Below are 15,472 nucleotides of genomic sequence, written 5' to 3' on the forward strand. Positions count from 1 at the left end.
CACTTGTTTCTGAAGTTACTTGGTTGGAAAGTGCGAAGGCTGGTCCTGAAGAATCCAGAAAATAATTTGTCATTCCAAGAGCTGGCACTTAAACATCTGTATCCAATGGCCAAACAAAACAATCTGAGGTGGAGTCTTTGCCCTGGTGCACTGTGGACTAACAGAGGAGTCACCACAGGTCTTGCAATTGAAACTTCTTAAAAGAAAAACAAGTTACAAATGTCGGTGCTCAACACTAGATCGCAGAAGTATGCAGAACGTGATTTGCATTTCTTCTTGGGAACGGAAAGGACCTTGATGCAGTAGTGCCTAGGAACTGATCCTCTGAGAGGAAAATCAGAACAAACTTCCAGTAACATGGTCATGCTCTGGGTATAAAGTGGCACACAATCTACATACCCATGGCCAGCGAAAGTAACCCAAAGACAAAGCCATACTGATGAGTAGCAAACTAGGTTACAAAAACTTCTGAGTGAGGCTAACTTTGTTATATCATGTAAAGATGAATTTGCTGAGCTAAGAGGTCTTCTGGTTCTTCTGGGAGAGTAAGAATATATACAAACAAGTCTTCATATATTTTTCTGTGGCTTACTTTGTTAAATTTTCTAGCCGACTGTTTACAAAGGTGTGACATGATTTTCACTGTAAAGCTGTCCTATCATTACATTAGGATGGATGTGTTAACCTCATGTTACAAACGTCCAAGCAAGGCAAAAGTACTTAATCAGTTCAAGGGGACGCTGTCTGTTGGCTTTGACTGTTACTGTAAGTGAAAGGATGGAGTGAGTTGTCCCATTGTGTATGAAAGTAAAAATGGTGTTGGGGTGAAATTCTGTGGAAAATTAAAAGTGTAGACCCCCCCCTATTTCCAGATCCACAGAGAATAGAAACATGGACTGAGGGGTCAAGTGTCACTGTGCTGCTTTTTAGAGCAGTGGAGCTCGTAGGTAGCATTCAAGGCGTTTGTCTTGTATATGAAACTGAATACTGTTCAAAACTGTTTTCCTTTGATGGTTTCCTCTTAAAATGGGTTCCATAAACTATGCTGCTTTGTGTTCTTAAAACCACTATAAATATTTTATTGGGTTTTGATATTTTTACTATAGAGGAAAATATTGCCTTTTCTTAGGAAGTGTTTTTGAATGTAACAGTTTTGTTTCTCACTTAAAGTGTTCAGGAATCCTCCACATGAAGGCGATAGCTAGCCTTTATTATTAATGATAATCCCCAAAATGAAGTGTAACATTTACATCTGGGCAACTGATTTGATAGGACAACTCTCATTTCAAAAGGAAGCATGCAAACGTTCTCAGTCACTTGTTAGTTTACAAAGTGGATGGAATGTATTCTTGCTGCAAATAACACGGACTCCTGCTACAGTGTTAAAGTACATTTCTAAAAGATAGGCTTTCAAACGTTAAGGGAAACGGTAGGGGTCAACAATATGATGCTAAACTAACGTCATGTTTGAAAATCTTAAGTGTCACTTTAGTAGACTGCAATTGGATTCATCTGAACAAAATGAAAAAGGAACTACTCCAGATCATCAACTGTTCAATGAAAGAAAATGTACTTGTAGAAAACAACGATTAACTTAGACATCAAGACTTGCCCTAAATCATAAATTGCAGTGGTTCTTCATAAAGTAACAAAAAAAAAGAAAATCACAGGTTCCCAGTGAAATATGGTATTTTTGACAAACAACATTTGTGTACTAATAGTATCTAAACTTGTGCAAGTGCTTGTGTGTTATAAAAATGTGTATACTGCATTTCAGTCATTGTATGTGTTAATCACTCTTGCCAATACCTTCCTGCACAGTTTAGGTCTTTCTCACTAGCTGGAGTCATGCAGTCGGTATCTTTATATCAATTATGTGTACCAATGGGTCTGATCAGTGTAGTGCTAAGTAGGGACTCTTACTAATATAATGGAGGATCCAGTGTTGCCCTATTGTTTTAAAGATTGTGCAGAGACAGACAAACGCCACCCCACAACAATAGAAAGAGCATACATTTTTTTTTCAAAACTGGTTTTATTGAATCGCAGAGATAAACATCCACAGCGCTCCGAACCCCGGAGGGACTGTGACGACAATCATGAGTCATGGTATGCGATACATTTAATGAAACAGTGAAGAGCATACATTTTTAAGTCTTAAATTTCGACCAACTTACCGTAAGTAGCAGCGATAGTGAACTCATCTCCACACGAGACATGAGTGACCTGCTTTCCAGCCAGGGGTCCTCCTAAAAGGTTTATACCAAGGCGCTTCTTGTAGTTGCCAACACCCAGCTGCCCACACTTATTAGAGCCAAAAGTGAGAAGGCGACCACGCTCTAAAATGGAACAAAAGAAATGAGGCTCTACATTTTTAACACAAACTGAATATTTTCCTAACAGTAAACAAATAGCCACACTCTTGCAGAAAGTGGATAGATTTCAAACAAAAAGCCAAAATAAAAGATCTTGAGAAAACCTCAAAACTTGACTTGGTTACCACAACAGTGAAAGGGTGGGTAGCTAACTTATATGGTCGTTCATGTAACACAGTACATAGATATATCCCCAAGCCTGCTATAAATGGCAGCAGAACATGGAACACACCGTTACCAATGTCAAGTGGGGATTTTGTTGAAACCAAACGAAACAGATTAAATAAAAGCATAAATGAATACATTTTAAATCTTGCCGAGTTCATTATTCTCCTGAAAATTTACCCCAATTCCAGCCCTGCATGCAAGAGATGTGGTTTCCCCCCCTGGATGGCTTTTTTTTCAATTGTCTTTGAGTTGTCACGTTATCGAAAGCTCCTAGAAGGAAATTACAGAAACAATAGCTAAGACAGCTGATGTTACTACTGACATGCCTGCCCTTTTGTTATTGCTAGACTTTGTGAAAGTCATACTCAAACACAGAAAGAGGCTTACTGCTTGATTCGGATTAGTTACCAAAAGACAGACAGCTAAAACCTGAATGTGAGGGCCCCAGCTGAACTTGATGGATTGGCTTATAGAGGCTGCAACATGGAACTTCAATGTTGAAAAGTTTGCTAACTTTCCAAAATAAGAACAAATGATGTTTGATAACCACTTTGCCATTACCTCACTGCCCAAGAGGCAAGGTTGCTGATGTTTAGAAATAACAATGTCCAATAACTTGGAGCAACTTTGTTAATTTCCCTATGTTTCGTATGAACAAACTTACAAGCGCTGTAATCTAAGGTTTTCGTACTGTCTTCTCCTATACAGCAGAAGATACTGTGTAAGATTCTCAGATTGTGAGATGTGGGACTCTTGTATGGGTTTTGTCAGGATTACATGATCGAGGTACACCACGATGCAACTAAAAGGTACACTGTCCTGGGTACTGATATGTTTGTAATAAAACTGAAGTTATTGGATTATTTGTCATGGAGTCAAAGTAGGAGTCAGAAGTAGGCAGTGTAATCCTACTCAAGACAATGAGGAAAACATTAGAAAAATCTTATCATAATGTAAGGGGTTTCAACAGAAAGAATATTGCAATGTCCAGTATGCCTACCGGCATAATGAATTATAGAACCACAAAACAATTCTCTTAAACAGCTTTTAAAAAGTAATATTAGTTCATAAGAAAACAGCAAAAACACGTTTTTTCACCCCAAAATGTAAGTTCTTCTTAAAAGTAATTATCAGTAAACGGCAAACTGGACTATAAAATACTGAACAACAGTGTTTCCCAAGTGGGTTGAAAAGTCGATTATTGGTGGGTTGCAAAAGTCCAAGCAAAACAAAAAAAATATCTTTAAATTCTGTATTTATCTGGTCACATTTGCTTAGCTTCAAAGACAGAGCTCAAAAAGAGGCTAAATCTTCTATCAAACTGCTGTTTTTAAAAAATAAAAATTCAGTTGGGATTGGGATTTAGAAACCCTTTGCACTTTACAGTCCGAGAAAGAAAAGTTAGGTGAATTATGTGACAAACTTGCTGGGGTACTGGGAGTGTGAAAGGAAAGGCTGTCATTTTGTAGCAGGGTGCAGATGTGTATATTATCACACATATGAACTGTTGAAGAATTTTCATTATTTAAGTTTCTCGGAGAGGAAGGATGTATGTTCAAGAAGTCCCATGATGGAAAGGTGTATCATAATTAAGTGACGTTTTCATAATGAAGTGACGTTTTCATGACCATCATGGGACTTTTTGACTAAGACTCAAGAACACTAAAGAATAGCGATAAACATTTAAAACTAAAAATAACAAAATACAGCCAAATAACAAACATATAATGATGCATGTAAATGAAAGGGTTTTGAAAAGGCTTGACCACCTTGAGAATGTTTTGTTATTTGGATTTATAGAGTGCAACATATCACCCGAAGTGTATCCAAGCAGTGGAGCAGGTGTGTAGGTCATGTGCCGGGGGTTAATTGAGGAGCCAGGTCTTCAGCCTCTTGGGGAACTCAAGAAGAGAGGAGTAGGCCCTACTCTGTCCATAGGGAGGGAAACTGTTCTACAATCAAAATCTAGGCAATTGTCTTGCACAGGCATGAACGGATTTCTAGGGCACAGTGCTGCACAATTCGATAATAGGGATATTCATATGAAAGGTGGTGATAGACAATTTGTCTCTGCTAGAATTAGCGTCAGCTTTCCTGAAAGGGACCTGTTTGTTTGTTGGTAACAGTATATGATACAAAAAAAATCCAACATGAAATGGACTGTTCGGTGTCAAAGTCATCCTGCTGATAAGATCATAATTGGCAAAAAGGAGCCTGCAGTTAATCAGTCCTATTGATGTGCTTATTTGATACAGTAGAGCTCTTTTCAAATATAAGTTGATAAGGGATTTTCTTTTTTCTTTTTACACTGGTGTGCATACATTTGGGGAAAATGTAGGGAGTAATTCAGTCCAGACAGTATGAAAACATGAAATGCCTTGTGTGAATAAAGCCGGGCGGCTTCTCAATAGAATCGTATCCATATGTCACACTGTGAGCAGCTTCTTAAAGCATCAAATCTATTTCACTGATCATAAATGCAGAAGTAACAGCTACTAAGGAAGGTTCCTTTGAAGAGAGGTGCTGCAGGAGGGCTTTGTACTTGGGAAAGTGCAGACCTACCAATTAGGGGATGGGAGGTGGAGAATACTTTAAGCTCCTCAAACAGTTTAATGGCTGGTACAGTGACAAACAAGCTCTCTGATGTAAATTTCATGTAAATTGTAAAAGACACTGGGTGCACCATCAAATGTCACTGCTCCTCTCCACGTCCCAAATTCAGAGCAATGCTCATTTCAATATTTTCACTGACCTGCTGGACGGTCTCTTTGTTTCTATCAATAAGGTAATGAAGTCTACTGGGACATTTAAGCATTCCTGTGGCACACTCAGGAGCTAGGCATCGAAGATCAAAAAACTAATTTGTTGTAATGTTTTATGCCTTCAATTCTTGTCAGAAGGCCTGGTCTGTCCAGCATTCACACGTGACTGCTAGGTATGTGAGTGGCTGTACTGGTGAGTGAATAGGTGCATGAGTGGCTGGATGGGTGAGTTAGTGGTTGCATTAGTGACTACATAGGTGACTAAATGTGTGAGTGCCTCTATGGATCAGTGAGTAGGTGTGTGAGTATTTGTATGGGCTATGCCAGTGGTTGTGTGGGAGAGAGAGTATGAGATGTTGTATAGGGTGTAAGTGGGTGTGTGAGTGGTTCTACGGATGATGTCCTCAGTAATGTAATTTGAGATGTGATCAGTGATGTCACTGACAATGTTATGAGTGATGTAATATGTAATGTCATAAGCAGTGCATTGCGGGCATAAGTTATAGTTGGCTCGGCCAATTAGAACTGCAGAATTTCTGTGGTTTTGTACGAGTAAAATGTCAGTCTAACTAGAACGTCCCTGTATCCTTTATTTTTTTCACTGAATTTCAAAGCTTTTTTATATTCTATTTCCTAACTATAACGTCTCTGTAACCTTTGCTTTTTTAAGTGATCTAATTTCTAAGGTTTTTTTAAATTCTATTTCCTAACTATAATGTTCCTGTAACCTTTCTTTAAATTAATTTCTAAGGTTTATTTAATTATACTTTGCAACTAGAACATCCCTATAACTTTTCATTTTTTAAGTAAATTTCTAATATTTTTTTTAAATCTATTTTTGTAAGTTTTGAGTTTTTTAAACATTTGGTTTTTTAAACTTCATTATAAAGTTTAAAAAATATTTTGCCTAACTATAAAACCCTAGAATTAATGTTTATTTTAGTGTACTTCCTACATTTTGTTTTTATTTCTTTTAAAAATTGGATATTGAAGACGATGTATGTAACTCAGTATTTCATCTGATTTGTTTCAGTTCATTAATATATTCCAGGTTTGTTTTTGGTTTTTTTCCATCGCAAGAACGTTGCGATAGTCACAGCGTTACACAGAGGCCCATGGTGACTGTCACGGCTTCTCCATGAATATTGCGCAAGGGTAAAAAAAAACATTTTTAGATACATAACTTGACATTACCACCTCCATTTCTCAAACATGGGGTCAGTACCTCCACCCAGACCACTTATATCCTCTTTCATGCACATTTTTTGCCTAGAGAAATGTTCCTCGATCGATAAAATGGCAGCCACACATTTCTATTCAAGCTATGGCCATCCAATCACAGCATTCCTGTTGGCTTGTGTCTTGTTGAATAATCGTGATGTCTTGGCGAAATATCCTCGGGCACAGAAATCACAAACTACTTCTTCTTAAATTTCCCAAAAACTACAGTATGGATTTACACCAAATAACTAAAAGCATGATCTGCGTAACAAAGTCTACCTTTCTGCGAAATTTGGTGTAATAACATTCAATGATTCGGGCTGTAGACATATTGACAGGTCCTATGGGAACTAAGATTGCAAACGCCCCCTTTTCTTAATCCTATTTTTCTCAGCCCCCGCTTTACGAATCACCCAAAATCTTTCCATGCGCAACAAGAGTCATCGAAGATTTTTGGAAGGTTCATCAAACGGCGCCAAAGATATAGGCAAGTCAAAAAACGCTTTTCCTATGGAAACATGGTCTTCACTAGAACTACCTACTGGCCAGTAATAGATATATATATCTATATATCTATAGCTATCTATATATATATATTTATTTATATTCATGATGTTTTGGTAACAGCATAAATATCTATCATAAACCCCTTTTTCTGATGCAGTATAGAGATGAAGGGAACGCAGGACAGTGCAGCATCATAGGCTGTCATAGGAGCTAAAAAGAGACTGTGCCTTTAAGAACTCGTAGACCACCAGTATCCCAATGTGCTCAGCAGAAGGCAGTTGCTTCAGTACTTTTTTCTGGCTCCTGCTGACCAGATCCTGGAGCATTGAGCTCGACCGCTTTGCCTTTTTTCCACAGAATTCTTAAACATTCTTCTAGATAACCATTTAACTCGACGTTTTGTTGTCTCTCCCTGGCTTTTTCTGACAGAACGTTGAGGTATTCTTCACAGAAAAAAGCCGCCTTTATTTACCAAATGCGCACCCTGTGTGTGAAAGCAGGCTCAAACCGACCCTCATGAGGTGTGTATCATCTGCTTTCCAGAAACTCATGTTCCTGAGTCTTATCACCACTGCAGGAACTTTTCAAAGTGCACCCTGAAGGACGGGGAGAAGATTTGCCTCCAAAGCACTGAGGAGCATCAAAGACAACAGGCTCAAGCTGAAGATGGGACCTCAGAGCATGGAGAGGGTCAGTCCTCTACCAGAGCTCTGTCATCAGTCTCTGGAGGGCAAGCTAGAAAGAAATCTGCACAAAAACACCATCAGTCCCAGTCGACGTCAAGAGTCACATTGAGGCATCATTAAAGATCGCCATCAAGAGTCACATAGGCGCTGAGGCGCCATTGAAGGTCGCCGTCAAAAAGTAGATCCATGTCGACACTACAGGAGACACAGAAAAAGAGGAGTCACATTTATTCTTCTCCAAATTTGGAGTATTCCAAGATCTATTATCTGTGACAATGGTCGAACCAAGTTCACGCCTCCAGCATCAGCACCACCACCACCACCTCCCCCTTGACAACCTCCTGAGCCTCTTCAAATACCTCTAGAGGCTCCGTTGCCATAACCTAGATCACGTTCCCGAACACCATCATAGACGGCATGGTTCCCACCGGTAAAGATCTAGATCTTATACAAGATCACGTCATACATCTAGAGATACTACATCCACCTGTACGAGAAAAATATTATCCAATGTTACCAGACTCTCCACCGCCTCGTATCTCCCCGGTGGATGACATCACTACATTCTAGGAAGTGCTGGTATGGGGAGCTACCAAGCTTAATATTTAGAAGTTGGCACCCACACCCTCCGCATCTGTAATAGTTGAAACTATACATCAGCGGACAACTTCGAGACCTCAATTGCCGCTGGTCCCTGGCCTCCTAGAGCTAGCTATGGAACTCTGTTTGACACCGGCCTCAGTCAAGGCTACAAAAGAAGCACCGACCTCCAGAGCATGACCCACTATTCCTCCGTTATGATCCACCTCCAGACTCTGTGATTCTCTTAGCGGCCAAAAAACACCACGCTACTTCTCCTTCATCATCGGTACCCCCTGATAAGGAGAATAAGAAACTGATTCTGCAGGTCACAAAGTCTGCAGCACTACTGCAACATCAATGAAAGCAGCCAGTTTACTGCTCTCTTGGGCAGATATGACAGAGCTATCTGGGACTCCATCCAACATTTTGCAGAGAATCTTCCCAGAGACAAAGGGGAAGACTTTTTAGAGATAGTTAATGAGGGCTCGATGGTGTTTAATCAAGTAATAGGTGTGGCAGCAGATTCTTTCCTCCTAGCAACTCATGAATACTCCCATGGAGTGGCTTTAAGGAGACACGCTTGGCTCCGCTAAACACCCATCTAGCCGGAGTCTCAGCAAAGAATCCAAAATCTCCCATTCTCAGGTTCCACTCTTCAGAAATCACACAGATGATGAGATGGCGTGCATGAAAGATGAAATGGAAACACTTAAAGCGGTGGGTCTAGAAAGACTAAGAGAGCAGAGAAAATCCTTCAGGCCTTACCAACGCCGCAATTACCCTCAGAGGATTCAAACCCCTTCATGGTATCAAGGTCGACAACCGCAACACCACCAAAGACCTTTTTTATCAACAACGAAGACAGACGAGAGGTAGATAAAACAGCCTGCTCAAGGGGGTAAACAGGCAACCGCATCCAAACCATGAGACCTTGCTTTCCCCTCTTCCCTTACCCACTCCGGTAGGGGGAAGCATTTCTCAGTATCTAGCATAGTCCCCATCGCCCATGCCTTCGAAACCCTTCCAGTTTTCATCACCCATTGCTACGGTCGGAAATAAACATCCTCTTACAGAAGAAGGCAGTGGAAGCCGCTCCCCCACAAACAATTGGAAAAGGGCATTTATTTCAGATACTTTCTAGTGAAAAAGAAAGACAAGAACAAGTTCAGATCCATACTAGACCTCAAAATAGCCAATAAATGGATTTGGCGAGTAAAGTTTTGGATGCTGGTGTTACATCAAATATATCCCCAATTGCACCAGGGCGATTGGCTTTGCTCCATCGAACTTCAGGATGCATATTTTCATATTCCAATCGCCAGAAAGCATCGAAAGTTCTTGAGGTTTGTGGTGGGGCAAGACCATTATCAGTACCAAGTACTTACATTTGGCCTAAAGTCAGCACCCCGAACATTCTCCAAGTGCATGGCAGTAGTAACTGTCCACCTCAGGAAGCACCACATTTTTGTCTACCCTTACTTAGACGCTTGGCTAATATATGTATTTATAATGCTTTTATGACATGTATTGTCAAAATAAAGCTTTTTAAACTGATTGGCTAATAAAAGGCATCTACAGCTCAGGAAGCCCAACTCCATTAAAATTGAACCTGTGATCTTCAGCGGTTGAGACTTCACGTCAGCCTTAGCAAATCAGCACCTACCCTGGTTCAGACCTTGCATTATTTGGGAGCTTTCATCAACACTAAACAGGCAAGAGTGTATTTTTCGGAGCAGAGATGCTTATTAATCCTTCTGAAGTGTCACTCATTCTCTCATGAGTCTCTCATCCAACAGTGAGAGCAGTGTCCTCTCTTCTAGGCTCGATGGCCTGCTGCATCCTCCTCACACCGAATGCCCAGCTCCAAATGCGGCCTCTCCAGGAATGTCTCGAGGACCAGGGGGACCAGCTCACGGGTAACTGGGAAGACCAAATCAAACTATCCCATCATGCAAAGCACTCCCTGAAATGGTAGTGCTCCCCAGTCAACCTGCTTCGAGGAATGCCATTTCATCAGCAGTTTCCTCCTAAAATAATAGTGACAAATGCATCACTTTTAGGATGGGGATACCACAAGGATCGCCTACAAATGCAGGACAAGTGGTCACAGAAGGAGAGGTCATATCTCATCAATCTCCTTGAGCTACACGCAGTCCATAAGGTGCTGAAGGCGTTTTGTCCCTCGTTCAAAACCCAATCACTGCTTGTTCAGACAAGCAATACAACCACCATGTACTACAAGCAGGGAGAAACAAAATCCAGGCCCTTGTCACTCAAGGCCCAGACAATTTGGAATTGGCTCATAGCCAGTGGCATGAAGATCATGGCAACTCCCCTTCCTGGTGACCAAAATATTCAGGCAGATGCTCTCAGCAGAATTCTGCAAGACAATCACAAATGGGTCTTAAATGACAGCATTATAAAAGACCTCTTTAAGCTGTGATGGACTCCAACCATTGATTTGTTCGCCACTGAGAAAAACAAAAAATGCTGAAGCTTTGCCTTGAGGTACTTTGTAGGAAGGTAGATCCCTGACTATGGTTGCCCCCAACTTTTTTCCTGGTGTTTTGCTGGTTTTCTGACTTAGTTGACATGGGGCCCTGCTATTCAGGACCCCAGGCCTACTGCTCCCCTTGTAAAATGGATTCTATGTACCTTAGGTACATATCTAATTGGATACTGAGTCACCTTATCAGTCCCTGTACAGTGTACCTGAGGTACCCAGGGCATAGGTGTACCCAGGGCCTACCAGGGGCTGCAGCATGTATTATGCCACCCCTGGCTGGCCATCCAAATCTGACACAACTGGCTGCACGACAGCTGGGGCAAGGTGGTGTAATCACCCTTTGCTTTAGATATAGTATACCTATATCTAACCCTAAAATGGGCACACAGATCTCCTATCAGTCACTCCTATGGCAGGCCTTGACAATCCTGAAGGCAGAGTGCTTGGAATCGTGTGAGATGGTGCTCTGGCATGAGCTGAGCCTGTCTGCGACTTTCGGGATCTATCCCTTAGCCGTTTCCATGATATCGCATACCATATACTCTTAAGTGCATTATAATCCTCGCGGTTATATGCCAACTCTGGTATCGCTTTATCAAAACATGTCGAGTAAGGTGTCATACGAATTGGAATACTAACCCCTCGCCAATTCTGGCGACGGGGTTAGCATTCCACCCTTCTAGAGGGACACGACATGTATGTAGCCTGTAACCCCGGTTAAAGTCAGACAGAGCCTTAGCTCCACAAAATGGATGCTGCCACCGAGACACAAGTCTGCCCTCCTGCTGCTGGGAGTCCTCCCAGAGCAGGAGGCAAGGACAAAGGGTTTCCTGCCAGGGGCGGTGCCAGCACCGTCCCAGACAGGGTTTTGTGTATTCTAGGTAGGCAGGGCTTTAGAGGAAGGTGACTGCAAGTGGCACCCCGGTGCTCACTGTGCATAGGCCGGCTTGAACCAGTTCCAGGGGCACACCAGACCCTGAGCTGGGGAAAGCCCGCCAAAGGAGAGGGGTGTAACCACCCCCCTCCTAGTCCCACCCATAGGGCAGGACTTAGTCGCGTGCCAGCCCCCTTTTTCAGGATAAAGGTAGGAGCAGGCCCCCTTCCAAATTAGATCATCTTTGAATCCTGAAACTACTTTCCACGAAAGGAACTCAAGACTTCTTCCCAAGATTCTCCCTTGTGACTAAGGAGTAGTCACCCTGCAGCAGCAGGCACCAACCAAGCTTTGCAGTTTGTTGCCAGTCTCTCCTACGGATCAAGACTGCTTCATCACGACGAGAACCGGCTTCCCTGGCACCTCTGACCTCAACCTACATCATCAGCCCAGCTGTGATCCGTGGGTGCGACGAGACCTCGAGGGACCGGCCATCTTCTGAACTGCACGACGCTTGTCCAGCACGACACCCGAGTGACCCTCGACCGAGTGCTTTGGGGTAAGAGAAGCCCCGACCCTGAGCAGCTCCAGCACCGAAGTCCAGACCCCTTGCATCCACGAGATCTGCGTGGGGCCCTTCTGCTTTTTGCTGCTCACCGCGTTGTCCAGGTCGCTTGCCGTTGGCTAGTGGCCCCTTCACGACGCTCCACGACAATCAACACTGCTGGTCTGGTTGCTCCAGACTGGCCCTTGCTTCCCTTCTTCAGAGAAGCACCTTGGACCCTCCTGGTCCACTCAAGACGCCATTTGAGGTCCACCGCGTGGGCCTTGCATTTGCCTAGGCTTGTTGCCCCAATCCTGGGTCCAGCGACGTCGACAGCAAGAACCTTCGTGGGACAGCTCGCACCTCCATCCTGGTCGCCGACAACGCCTCCTGGTCCGAGAGACTGCAGAGCCCAGCAGCGCCCACTCACCTGACTGCGGTGACTTCGCCCGGTGCCATCCTGGTGCCCACTTAATCACTGGCTAGTGATTCAGAACTTGGTCCCCTCTGCTTTCAGGTTTTCTCCTTCCCCGATCCAGGCTTGGATCTCCTCGAACTTTTCTTCACTGGCCGCCTGCCAGCAACTTCTTCTTCAGGCTCCTGGTCCGTCAACGTGGGTTTCCGACGCAACTTGAACCCTATGCAGCCGCAGCCCCTGGGCTAGGTAAATCCAGCACTCCGGTGCCTCAGCATAGTCCAACACTCCAAGTGTTCGGATCCACTCCTGTTTTCGTCCCAGCTAGTCGGGTTCGCCCGAGAACAGTAACTTTGTGAATTCTAGTTTCCATAGACTTTGTCCCGCATCCCGCGTGAGAGTGCACACTCTGCACCCGAGTTCCCTAGGCCTCCTGCTAGTAATCTAAAGGTTCAGTAGTCCAGTCCTAGCGATCCCAAAGCCTCTGAGAATCGTTACTTACCTGCTAGTAATTCGCATTCCACTTTTGTAGTATATGGTTTTTCGTGCCCCTCGGGCATTTGTGTAAATTGTGCAACTTGAAGTATTTTTATAAGAGTTTTGTTGTGTGCTTAGCTCCCTGTCTCATAAAGAGCCAGGGTAGTCTTGTTATAAATAAATACACTGTTTATTTTCATAACAACTTGTGTGGTGTCCTTTCACTTGGTGTTCAAGGGGTAATGTGATGGTAAAACAGCTGGCTTAACACGCCCTCTAGAGTCTTAGCCTTAGACTGCTCGTATCCATGCTACTAGGATAGCTGGTCTATAAGGTTGACTTACAACCAATCATCAATAAGGGTTGTTTGGACTGATATATAGTGTTCACTAGAATAGTGAACACTGCACATCAGGCCAACTTCTCACATACTTTCATCCAGGGACACTGGTCTGTCAAATTTCTTTACGCCTTCCCACCGATTCCCCTGATCCCGTCAGTCTTCATCAACCTGTCCCACTCAAGTGCCAAGAAGATCCTCATAGCTCCAGAGTGGCCACGTCAATAGTGGTTCACAGACCTTCTTCACCAGTCACAGGGTACACATCTGAAGCTGCCATGCAAACCAGTCCTCTTAACGAAATTCGGAGGTCAGATGATACACCTGAACCTCTCCTCTTTGAATTTGGCAGCATGACTCCTGACCTAGAACAGTACGGACATTTGAATCTGCCACAAGACTGCATGGAGATCCTCAAGGAGGCTAAGCGGACTTCCACATGTTCTGCATATGCCTTAATGTGGAAGAGATTTTGCATTTGGTGTTCCTCTAAGAATGTGGACCCTACAACTTGCCATGAAATGTCATTCTTCCATACTTGCTACACCTGGCAAAGTCTGGTTTGCAATTCTCTTCCTTAAAGGTTCATTTGGCAGCCCTTACTGCCTACAGAAAATGTCCTTCACAAACCTCTTTTTTCAAACTTGCCATCAACAAAGATTTTCTTGAAGGGTTGAAGGAGGTTTTCCCTCCCATTAGGCACACTTCACCTCCCTGGGAACCTAACATAGTCCTTTCGGGAATTATACAGAATCCTTTTGAGCCCCTTCACAAAGCGTCCCTGCAACATCTGTCTTGGAAAACAGCTTTCCTTGTAACAATAGCATCAGCTCGTAGGGTTAGTGAGATCCAAGCATTATGTGCTCGAGAATCATACACTGTCTTTTTTATTTTTTATTTTTGTAAAGCGCACATATCACCATTCGGTCTCATAGCGCTGACAGGGGGTTTGGGAGATGCAGAAAAAAGGGGTATTACGCCAGTGCCTTAAATAGTAGTGTTTTGAGTTCTCGCTGGAAGATTTTAGGATTCTGGTTGGATCTTAAGGCCATAGGCAGGGAGTTCCATGCCGTAGGGCCAACCTTCGAGAAGCTCCTATCTCCATTTCTAACAGTTCAAACTCTTGGTATTTTTAGGAGATTTTTGTTTGAAGAGCGCAGTGTTCTTTCCGGGCAGTATTCCTGAAGTTTGTTTTTTAGATATTTGGGGCCCTGTCCATTTATTGATTTGTGAACACAGCAGCAGATCTTGAACCTTATGCGTTTTCTGACTGGGAGCCAGTGCAGTTTCTTCAGGCATGGGGCCGAGGGAGTGCGTGGGGGCAGGTCGAGAGTCAGTCTTGCTGCTGCATTTTGGAGTGTCTGCAGTTTAGTTAGTATACCTTCGTTCACATCTGCCAAAAGTGCATTGCCATAATCAAGGCGGCTGGTGATTAGGCCTTGTATCAGTGGTTTACGGTAAGGCAGGGGTAGCCATTTGAATATTTTCCTTAGGCTTCTCATTAGGCCTATACAGGTATGGACTACTTTGTCTATGTGGGGTGCCATGGTCAGCTTGTCGTCTAGGGTGTTGAACGGTGCTTTTCGGGGATGGGCAAGGTCCGAGTTCCTGTGCCCACCAGTCCTGAGACCAGATGGATTTAGCAGCGCCGAAAAGCATTATTTCGGTTTTGCCTGCATTCAGCATCAGGAAATTATTGGTCATCCAGGCCTTTATCTCTAACATGCAATTCCTGAATCTCACTCTTGTCTCTGATGGGTCAGGACCAAGGGTTATGAGGATTTGAGTGTCGTCGGCGTACAACACTGTGTCGAAGCCGAAGTCCCTGATTATTTTGGCCAATGGTGATAAGTAAATATTAAATAGAGTCGGGCTCAGAATTGAGCCCTGGGGCACTCCCTTATCGTTTTCGATCGCCATTGATGAAAAAGGTCCTGATTTGACCCTGGAGCTTTGCCCCGCAAGATAGCTTTGGATCCAACCTAGGGCTTGGCCTTCGACACCTATCCCCGCCA

The 15,472-nt window shown here is 43.3% G+C and overlaps 1 protein-coding gene across 2 annotated transcripts in view; it reads right to left on the reverse strand.

Moving 5' to 3' along the window:
• NEK9 (NIMA related kinase 9) overlaps positions 1-15,472 on the reverse strand; it is a 245,752-nt gene that overhangs the window by 62,203 nt on the left and 168,077 nt on the right. For both annotated transcript variants that reach the window (XM_078659920.1, XM_078659921.1), the window contains one exon: positions 2,178-2,339. In XM_078659920.1, coding sequence (XP_078516046.1) covers positions 2,178-2,339 — 162 coding nt within the window. The remainder of the gene's footprint in view (positions 1-2,177; positions 2,340-15,472) is intronic.

This window comes from Lissotriton helveticus, chromosome 9 (genome assembly GCF_964261635.1).
Source record: "Lissotriton helveticus chromosome 9, aLisHel1.1, whole genome shotgun sequence".
NCBI lineage: Eukaryota > Metazoa > Chordata > Amphibia > Caudata > Salamandridae > Lissotriton > Lissotriton helveticus.